The sequence below is a fragment of the Sinocyclocheilus anshuiensis genome, unplaced genomic scaffold (genome assembly GCF_001515605.1).
Source record: "Sinocyclocheilus anshuiensis isolate Anshui unplaced genomic scaffold, SAMN03320099.WGS_v1.1 scaffold210, whole genome shotgun sequence".
NCBI lineage: Eukaryota > Metazoa > Chordata > Actinopteri > Cypriniformes > Cyprinidae > Sinocyclocheilus > Sinocyclocheilus anshuiensis.
The window spans coordinates 490,022-501,537 of record NW_015547666.1 but is presented as its reverse complement, the minus strand read 5'-3'; the positions used below and the strand labels follow the sequence as shown (position 1 = coordinate 501,537).

General features: G+C 37.1%; 1 protein-coding gene across 1 annotated transcript in view; it reads left to right on the top strand.

Annotated features, from left to right (window-relative positions):
* auh (AU RNA binding protein/enoyl-CoA hydratase) overlaps positions 1–10,965 on the top strand; it is a 24,868-nt gene extending 13,903 nt beyond the window's left edge. The window contains exons 7-10 of the mRNA XM_016504940.1: positions 7,764–7,951; positions 8,035–8,085; positions 9,789–9,836; positions 10,309–10,965. Of these exons, the coding sequence (XP_016360426.1) occupies positions 7,764–7,951; positions 8,035–8,085; positions 9,789–9,836; positions 10,309–10,386 (365 nt within the window). The 3' untranslated portion in view covers positions 10,387–10,965. The remainder of the gene's footprint in view (positions 1–7,763; positions 7,952–8,034; positions 8,086–9,788; positions 9,837–10,308) is intronic.
* The last annotated feature ends 551 nt before the right edge of the window (positions 10,966–11,516 follow it).

Genomic DNA, 11,516 nt, shown 5'->3' with positions numbered 1-11,516 from the left:
TTTTATTTTATGCCAAAAATCATTAGGATATTAAGTAAAGATCATGTTCCATGAAGATATTTTGTACATTTCCTACTGTAAATATATCAACACTTAATTTTTGATTAGTAATATGCATTGCTAAGAACTTCATTTGGACAACTTTAAAGATGATTTTCTCAATATTTTAATTTTTTTGCACCCTCAGATTCCAGATTTTCAAATAGTTGTATCTCGGCCAAATATTGTCCTATCCTAACAAACTTACATAACAAACAAACAAAATTTATTCAGCTTTCAGATGATGTATAAATCTCACTTTCGAAAAATTGACCCTTATGACTGGTTTTGTGGTCCAGGGTCACATATGTGTGTGTACTTTGTGTGTGTATATATATATTATGTATAAATACACACACACATGCATGTATATATTTCAGAAAAAAATGTATGTTTGTATATTAAATATATTATATATATTGAATTATATGAATATATACATGTAAATATTTTCAAAATATATACTGCATGTGTGTGTATTTATATAATAAATATACACAGTACACACATATATTATGTAAACTAAAACTTTTATTTTGGATGCAATTAATCAGTTGACAGCACTAGTTTGTGAGGCATTGCACAGTTAGTTAAATAAGAATGTGTGCATACTGTCAATCAAAAGGTATATACTCTGTAACCACATTTTTTAGAATAAATACAGGTAATTATTTGCTTGCAAACATTGGGCCTCATTCATCAAACACAAGCAGAATGATTTATATGTAAACCGTAGCTTTTTGTTTTGTAAATTGGGACATTGAACTAAACGTAGCAATTTATATAAGAATTAAGAGCACAATTATGTTAGTTGAGTTTTATGAATGAGACCCATAATTTGAATGTAGAAAGAAATTAGTTCCTTTTCAGAATTTAGGCCATTATTATGGGCTCAAAAAAGCCCAACGTAAAACAAAAACCGTAAGGTTCAGTCATAAAATGTACATGTTATTTGAAAGTAGAAGAACGATCACAGCACTATTTATGTCTTATCCATGCATGTTGAGTCTGTAAATCCTGTCAAATTGGACAAGATTAGATTAAAGGCTGCAAGGATTGTGTAGCCCTTCCAGGAACTCCAGCACATGTTTGACTGTGACTCTTTTTCTTGACGGCCGCTCCGGTTTCTTGGAATGCAATGTGTAACGCTTACCAGCCTCTGCTGCTGGTTTCAAAACAACCCTGAGCTAACCTCTGTCACACTCTTTACCCTCCGTCTTTCTTCAGCGTGTTGACACTGTTTCTGGTAATCTGGTGGTGTTGTTGTAAATGCGCTGTATAAAGGCAAAGGCCACTTTCTCACTAGCCAGGACTAATGTGATGCAAGGATTTCCCTGAATTTCTTGCGAAATCTCTGCCGCATAACACAGTGTTGTTTGTTACTGGCTCAAGTCATTGAGTTTAGTCGTAACAAATCCACAACATGTATATTTGATCTACTACTGTATTTCTCTAACATCAGGGATTATCATAATATTTAATAAACCATTGAAGAGCCACAGATATACATGTGTTTGTTAAAAACAGTTGATGGCTAATGAAATGAGATTGCAATAAAATTAGATCTGTCTTGTTGCTCTTGGTTGTATTTGCATATTGTGTTGTTTACGGTAAGTAGGAGTTGTGCAATAGAGTCAAAAGATGGGTTCATTCAAATTCATGTGAAAGGAACCTGTCCTTGTTGCAATAACATGCCAAAACAGCACATTTCTAAAGAAAAGAGTCATGATTCAAAGATAAGCACTCAAAATGCTTGTTTGAGTTCCAAATGGAATTGAAAAAAAAAGAAAAGAAAAGCATACGGTTTTCAAAAGCTCTACAATGTTTCAGGAAATCAACCTACAATCACCCTCATGTTTTTCCTAAGCTGTTTGTGGTTTTGTTTTCTGAGAATTGATAGTTCATTTTGATGGCTAATGAAATGGGAAGCTTGCAATAAAATTAGATCGGTCTCATCATTGCTCATATTTGTATTTATATATTGCGGTTGTCTGTATGTACAGTATAAAAGTCACACACTTCTACACAGGCGGTAGAATATTTGCGCTGCTGTCCAAGAATGCTCTGACAGAAATATAGTCAAACTGGAAAGACAGTCAGTCTGTGCCCTAGATTCATAAACCCTATGATTTATTCATGTGTCTTTTAGAGGGCAGGGAACTGCTTTATTAGTGAGCACTTATGCAACACGTCCCTGCACTTTCATGTGCAAACATATTTCACCCAAGAGCTTGAGTAAGAGTTGTGCAACTGAGTCAAAAGATGGCCTGATTATGTGAATTCAAGTTGCAGTAACACGCCAAAACGGCAAATTTCCAAAGAAAAGTTTCATGATTCAACGATTATAAATGGAGGCTTCAGAATGTAATTTTTCCTTTTTTTGAGTTAAAGGTGGCTTGATTTCAATAGTGGCACCAAAAAGCCCTACTGTTACTTTACACTCTTCGGGAGAAATGACTTCTAATCAGGGGTGCACTTAAGCTTTTCAGTCTGGTTCTCATGAGAGAGCACATGGAGATTTGGTTTGGTGATCACACTGCACCTAGTGTGACCCATTAAATATAATTATAAAAAATAAAATAATTATTAATAATAATGATAGTATTGTTGCATTTCACCTGTTTTTTTAAATATAAAATAATAAACAAAATAATAAATATTTATAATTTATAGTATTATACATATATATTTATAATACTATTGTACTATTTTTTTATTTTATTTTGGTCGTGCATGCGCATCTGCACACCACTTATGTGCATCCCTGACTCATTAAAGAAATTCACAAAAATTTAAACTTAATCACCCTCATGTTTATCCAAACCTTTATGTTGTGGTGTTTTCTTTCATATTCAATCTTCAAACAGCTATTTTCCATACAACAATAATTCATGTCCAAGAAAACGCAATAAATAAAAACACACCATAGAAAGAACCATAAAGTTGGTCCATTTAACTTGCACTCTACTCTTCTTCTGAAGCCAGACGATAATATGAGGAACAGACTTAAATTTGAATCATTCACTGATTATCTTCCCATCCACAGAAACTTTCTCCATTTTAGGCTACATACTGTATCTCCTACTATACCTCTCACTCTCTTACGCAACTGCATTCAGTTATGCCACATAAGGAAACCAGTGGCATTTTTTAATTGGAATGCAGACGTGATTATTTGTCTGAAATATGATCTGATGTTTACTTGCTTCTGTCCTAGAACTTGGCAACCCTGCTCATTGTGAACTGTACTGTAGCTGTATGGAAAAGATCTGCGTAAATATTCAAGCGTCTAATTTCTATGGGAAAAACATGACAGCATGCGGGTTTTAATTGAGAATATTTACAGTAAATAATGAGAGAGTCTTCAGTTTTACGTCAGCTGTGTGATAGAAGACTACAGGAGTATTTATATCATTGAAAACTGCACAGTTTGCCTTGAACTAAAACTTTAATGCATCAAATTTTCCTTCTAAATACTTGTCATGCATGCCTAGAGTAGCTAAACCGGTAAAATGTTTTCAACATACTTCCTAGATAGCAATGAAGTTAATTTCCTGCTGTTGAATAGATAGGATTGTAGCTATTGTTTAAAAACATCACAGCCTGTCATGCTTATGGGGTTGGGTAGGTTCAGATTTTTAAACATCGACACACACACTCTCCTTGTGCCTTCATTTGTCTGTTGGTGATTTCTCTTTATTGTGCTGTGTTGAGTTGCTCTGTCTCTGTTGAATTGCATTGCAGTGACCATAATTACATCTATTTCTGTACATGTTGACTGTGACCTTAGTTGCCTTTTGAGTTGCACGTGTGGAGTTCCTTTTTAAGGTTAATCTGAAATAAATGAAAGCTCCTAGGAACATGGGTGCAACCAATAAGTTGTGCCAATCATTTGTAAGACTCAGTTTAAAGACACATCATAAAACAATTAGCTTTGTCATGTGTTTCTAACGCTCAGCCTCCTCTGTGAGTCAGTATCATGAGAGTTTGTCTTCCAATGGTGAAAGACCAGCACCTTTCAATGTGTGCAACAAGCATTGATCACATGAGAGTTGTTGCAACTGTGAATTAAACATGCATTTCTCAGATGATTAATGTGGCTGATCAGACAGTTCTTGTGTCCTCTCTCTTTGCCATTTTTAATACAAACGTTTTGCTCAGTTTGCTCTAATCAGAACTGACCTGTGCTCAAATTAGTAGATTTGTTCCACTTTAAAGATGAAAGATGTTGTATTCAGTTTTTTTTTAAATCTGAAAATTGACAAAAAGCAGCCTTAGAAAGCACAGACACCATAGAGTGAAAAAGAAGAATCTGACACAGCCAATCAGAAAACTTGTTGAGAGAGAGCGTGCTAGCAAAGTATATGGCGTCTGTTCTATTTCAAACAAATGCTTTGTTTATCAAACAATCCTTGAAATATTGTATCTTGGTTACCATAAAAAATTAAGCAACAGAACTGTTTTCAACATTAATAAGAAATGTTTCAAATCAGCAAATTAGAATGATTTCTGAACATTTTAAAATATAGAAAAAAAATAGAAAACAGTTCTTTTAAATGTAATAATTTTTCATAATATTACTGTTTTCAATATTTAATATATTTTGTAATGATTCATTCAACTCACGATGCAATACGATTCATGATACTGATTTTACACTGCAATTTTCTCACAATTTTTTTAAATCAAAATGATATTTAAGATAAAATATAAACGTAAATGTGATCTTTTATTATTTCTCAGTCAAAATGCTGCACATTTCTTTGTGAAATTGAAATATCTCAAATAGCAACACTAAATTACAAATTTTAAACAAATCCCAAATAAAATAATAAATAATACAAATAAAATAAATCTCTTCATATAAACAAACTGTGCTCTTTCCATTTAATAATCGAGCCAACCACTATATTTTAATCACGATCCATACAAAGATGCTGCATATATGCAGCATTAGCAGTTTTTGATTTAAATTTGATTGTTTAATTTCTTCATTTGAATCAAAAACAGAATGGTCTGATTTTAGATTTGTGAAACTATACTAAATAAAACATCTGAACGAAACCGAAACAGCAGACGGGCTGAATGAGGTGCAAATTCACTCTCTGCCAGCAGGTGGCGCTTATTAACAGCAGCGATACAGCGTTTCCTTGGTTAATGCTGTAAACAAAGCAGAGCTGCACTTATAAACACTGTTGCTGCGTCCCAATTCGCCTTGCCGTTTTGATTCTCTGAGCATTGTGACGTCACAATGTTTAGGCCCCACCCACGACCGCTGACTGACATCGCCGTATTAGCAAAGACCCCGCCCTGAGTGAGCCGCACACAATCCACCATGTTTATCTTCACGCTAGAGCAGAAGTTTAAACTGATATGGCTGTAAAACGCATGATTTCAGCGCGATATACATGATAATCAAAATCAAACAGATGTTTTTTTATAGTATTTGAGGTAAAAGCTGTAAAGTCACAGCTCTATTCTGGAAAAGGTGGGCGGGGAGCAGCAGCTCATTTGCATTTAAAGATTCATGCACGAAAACAGTGTTGCTGCGTCCCAATTCGCCTACTTATACTATGCCCTAAAAGTATGTACTCTTTTTGTGAAGAAAACGTACATACTTTTGATTATGTAGAAGAACAGTAGGCAAGCTTTGGGACATACTACTTCGTCATAACTGCGTCTTTAACGGACGCTCTGTTGCTTAGTTACGTGCATTCTGTCACTGTTTAAACTGCCCTGTAATCATCTGATCACAGTTAATATCATCCACATTTCGTTTCATTTAATTTCCAACCGTATTGGAGAGAAATGAAGAAACACATTGATCTGCCATTCGTGGGTCTATCATGATGAGAACTCTCGTCATATGTTTGCATAATGATGCATTTAAAAGTTAATGACTAAACGTATCATTATAAAAGCTCACAATGTTGCTGCAAATGAAATATAACGCGCATAACATTAAATAAAGATTTTTTAATCCGATTAGACCTTGCAATTTATCACGCAAACCCCTTTCCCTGACTGTCAGTCGTTCTCGCATATCCGCCATGTTTGTAGTTTTTAAACACTTTTTATGCATGTTTGTAGTTCTAATGGAATCCTCGTCCACCGCGCAATGTGTTGTGGGCAATATTAGCCGTTAGAGTGTGCATCGATCTGCACTTCGAATTTTAATCTCAAGTAGTAGACCATCCGGGAATCTTTGGCATACTCTTTTCAACACTGTGATTTGGGACATACTAATTCTATTTTCCAATACTATTTAGGACGGATGGTATGCAAATTGGGACTCAGTTCTCCTCAGAGATACATTCAAATGAACTCCCTCCCACTATCAATTGTATCGTGATTCGTTTAACATCTCAACCAACTTGAATCATCACATATTTTTATCAATTTTCGAGTGGCTCGGGGTGCATAATTGTGAACATAAAAATATTTAAGGGTGTACTCCCACTAGGCACGGTTGCCTTGAACCGAGCCCGAGTGCAATTATCCCCCCTCCACTGCCCCGCTGGCCTGCACTCACACTTAAACTAAACTTTCCGGGCCGGAGCACACTTACGTCATGTGCGAGATTACGGAGAAACCCACTTTCACTAATATTCTGCATAATAAATTTATAATTTATGCCGTTCAGCGATTTTTCACTTGTATGTATTAGAGAATTATATAATGGAGGCAGCTGACGTTAATAAAATAATTTGCAGCTTTATTCTCAAACTACAATTCCTGCTCATCAATAAGGTGAGAACCAGACCTGTTATAAACCTAAACATACTTGATTTAATAAAATTCGTTGAAAAGTGTTAATAGTAGTGATTAGGGCTGGGAAAATAAATTGATGCATCGCGAATCGAGAAATGAATCTGCATCGATTCTGAGATTTTCCGAATGCATCGCGATTCTTTCTCGAGTCGATTCTGAGCTTAGTTTTGAACAGCAGATGGCGCTGCATGCTTTAGAAACAGCCGTACTCTGCTTGTTTCCAAATCCTTACACACACTTGAACCTAAAATAATAAAAGAATTCATAAAATTCGAAAAGGTTGAAGCGAATTACAAGGGTGTTCACAGTGGGCTGTGTTTACATTAATCTCGCGTCATAAAAGCATTCTGAGCCGAGGTGAAATTACAGACTCAGCCGAATGCACAAACGCTGTTCTTCATTAGCATTTGAGTGTGCGGATAAAAACTAGAGTAGAGCGCCATCTGCTGTTAAAATCTAAGCTCCGAATCGATTCAAGAGTGAATCGTGATGCTCAGATCTCAGAATCGATCCACGAATAGATTCTGCATTGATTTATCGTCGCAGCCCTAGTAGTAATTAGAATATGTTTGCGGTCATAATGATGACAGTAGCGCACACAAAATAGTAGCTGTTCCATGCTCTGGCGCGGTTAGCGCTCACACTACATGCATACCGAGCCCAACTGAACCGTGCTCTGGCCCACCTCTTCCAACCGAGCCAGGGACGGCCAAACGAACCAGGCTTTGGGGGTCAAACGCGCTCGGGCACAGTTCAAAACGCCTAGTGCAAGTTCATCCTAAGTGTTGACTTCCTTAAAAACATTTAACATTTAATAGTTCCCAAACTATTAAACCGTCATGTATGTACTTAATCATACATGTTTGGAGTGTGATTCTCAGTCACAGATTTGAACAACATGTCTAGTAGAATAACTGGCTCTTTGAATCACATTTGTCATGTTCTGGCTGCAGGGGGAACTCAGCGTCTGCCACGAACTGTAGGAGTGTCTGTAGCTAAAGAGCTGATATTTGCGGCGCGGGTGCTAAGTGGTGACGAAGCCAAGAGTCTTGGCCTAGTGAATCACGCTGTGGAGCAGAATAAGGCTGGAGATGCGGCGTATCTGCGAGCTCTGGATCTGGCCCGTGAATTCATCCCTCAGGTATGAACACTTGTGCTGCTCCATTCAGAGAGTTTCTCAGTGTACACTGTTCTAATGAAGCTTTGATGATTGTTCTCTTGCAGGGGCCAATTGCAATTCGAATGGCGAAGTTAGCAATCAACCAGGGAATAGAGGTAAGATTGCACGTGACTTATTTGGCCAAAAATAAAGTGTTATTTTCTTGTGCTGTATTCTTTTGAGAGTGAGGCCATTTCGCACAATCAGGTGACTTGAATCGTACTGCCTTTGGCGTCACAAAAAAAGATAAGGGAAACATTATCTCCTCTATTTGAAAAGATATGTTTATTTTCATATTGTGTTGTCCGTAAGCAAACATATCAGAACAGACATACCATGATGCATAAGATAAACCGCTGTGCTGTACTACCCACTGTACGTCTCTCATTTCTCATCATGTATAAGCTTACCAGTGTGTTTGTATGTGAAGTCATACAAACGAGAGTCTGAGAGAGACTCTCGAGAGAAGAGAGAGTCTGCTTCATGACATTATCTTGACCCCAGAGGCCGGCCTGTCAACACCGCAGGTCCCTCAGGCCACAGGTCCCTTAGGAAGTGACCTAACAGAGCAGATACCTCCTCAGCTATTCTGTTGAAGTCATTAAAAGAGGAAAATGCCAACATGGGCGCATTGGAAAAATGTGCGTCTACCTGCATTTTTGCTAAACTCCAAAAACATACAGTATCTGTACATATGGGGACACTTTAGTTTAGGGACCAATTCTCACTGTTAACTAGCATGCGTATTACTAACATATTTGCTGTTTATTAGTACTTATAAAGCACATATTAATGGCTATTCTGCATGACCATATTTTAGATCCTTTAATCCACCCCATACCTAACTGCCTTATCAAATTACTATGACTTTGAGGCAAAAGTCGTAGTTAATAGTGAGAATTGGTTCCCAAACTAAAATGTGACCGTACATACAATTCACTGCCGTTTCCAGCTAAAATGAACACTAGTGCCAGTAAAGCACCAACAGATTTTATTCTTTTATCACACAAGTTATGACTACATAGGCGGATTATCAAATAAAGACTTATTTTCAAACAGTTCCTTGCACAATACCATGTTATGACCTCAAAACCCTTTTATCATAGTGCATGATTTGTGAACCCATGCATTTTGCCATTTCCCTCACATAAGCAGCTCCGTATGAATGGCTTATCTAAAAAAGTAAACTTGCTCAGTAGCGCACCTGGTAAAGCATTGTACGTGTGATGTGAAGTGCTTTTATGCGAGTCCCGTGAAATACGAACAAGATAAAGAGCTCAAAGACTTGTAGAAGCAATCTAAAACAGCATGGTTCCCTCAGCAAATTCACTTTTATCTCACATTTGCTTTTGTTAACACTATCGTTTAGGTTTAGTGTAGGTGCTGCATTATTTTCAACCGCGATACACCAGATTAACATTTATCACCAATTACCCGACAATTTGTTTCAGAACTGCCATGATGTGTACTGTAATAAAACTTTGCCAGATTTATAGTATTCTGTCTTGCATAAAACTGAACGTGCTTTTAGCACCACTCACCTGGCGTTTCACTTTGAAGGAGTAGTGAAACCTGCAAGAAGCAATGTAAAATCATTTTGCACAGATGCTGCCAGTAATTTCCAATTAGCCTGGGTCTTGCACGTTTATTGGTTTCTTCCTACGGCTACAAGGAGAAAAGAAAGTGTGTTGTGTGCGCATTTAGCATAATTTCAGACTTTCTCTAGCGGCTAATACAGTAATTGTGGTTGATATAAACAGTCTGCGAATGACAACTGATGACGCAAGACTGGTGAATGATGTTGTTGATTTGTTTCCAGGTGGATTTGAAGACCGGATTAGCTATTGAAGAGGCATGCTATGCTCAGGTACGTTTACACAATCAACATTTCCATGAATCTTGAGAATCAAACTACAATTTTGTTGTATGAAATATTGATCTTATATTGTTGGGTTGGGTTCCAGAAGTAAAAACCCCATTTGTTTTCAACATTGAGTCATTTATTTTAACAATGATGAATAAACATTTCCATGTGGGCGGCACTCTGACTAATTTACTGGAGTTCAAGTCCCAGCTTGAGGTCTTTTCCTAATTCTGTTTCCCCTCCCTTTCCTGTTTCTCCTGCCAAAATGCCCAAAAATTAAGTATATCAAAAGAATGCATGCAATTCTTTAGTTTTAAATAATAAGTCTATGTATCAGCCATTTCAAGTGTTAACATAATGCTCTTCATGAAGAGCGCGAACGCTGGCCTAGATCACTCAGGAAGCCACTATATTTAGCTCTTAAGAAGCTCAGCTTCAGCGTTCCTCTGATATTTGCGACTCTGTTGTCTCCTAGGTGATCCCAACCAAAGACAGGCTGGAAGGTTTGCAGGCGTTCAAAGAGAAACGTCCTCCTCGCTATAAGGGCGAGTAACTGTGGCCTAACCAACCCAATTACAAGCAGCTGCCTTCTGAATCGCCTGCGAGTCTCGTAAAGAATGTTGCATATCTGAAATGTTTGGAGCGCTGCCGGGCCCCTGGGGGCCCGATGATGGTAAAACCTGTAGGGATTTGAGATGAAATGTTTGAAAGATGAAAGCTATTCCAACTTCTTTTTGCATGGCATGTCCTTTTGTTGTCATTGTGAACTTTCTTCCTATTCCTTGTGTAATATAAAGAGTCTTTGGTTGTTCGTTCTCATCTGAGAAAATAAAATTGGATGCATTTCAGATTAACACAAAACAGAAACTTTTACAATGTACAGTACTCCATTATACTCTATTGACGATGTGTCCGCTCTGAGGAGCATATAACCCATACTAAATCTGGTTGGGTAGGTTGATTCCAGGAATCAGCGCTGATGTTATGCATCAAAGCTGCTTTCACTTTAAACGTGTGCATGTAAGCAGTCCAGTCAACATCCACCCAGTTTTTGCCCTAAGGGTAATGTTTTTAGAAAAGGTGTTGTTATGAATATTTGCAATTTATGCAATAAAGCCTTAAAACGTATACATACTTTTTTGTCATTCAACAACAAAACGGTTCAGAATGGAAAAAGCTCCAAGATAATGCTGATAAGTACTGAAATATAAGCTTTATCTCACTTCCTCCAAGTGAGTATTGCCTTAAGGTGTTTACTCGGGTTATCTTACAGCTACATCCTGTTCTTCATAGGTTTAATATCAGCCAGTAAAATGTGTATATATGTCATCACTGGCATAAGAAACAGCTTTGTTCATGCTAATGTTCAGGGATGTGCATGCCAAAAACACTGATCACAGTTATCATGCTTCAAAAGGACCCAGAAACACTGCAGATAGATGATGCAATAGGTGTCACTTTGGTTAGGCACGTTTAAGCAGTGTAAATATTATTAACAGTTACATTTTGCAAGTATTCTGTAACATTCTAAGTCTGAGTCAGACCTAAGAAGAGCTCCATTCCCAGAAGCTCTGCAATCATTTCACTGATGCCGATTGTTACGGGAAGTGCTGAAGCAGTTAAAACCTCTCAAAATAAGCCTTATTTAGCTTCAGGGCTTTTTTTAGCGCTCAAAAAATGTTA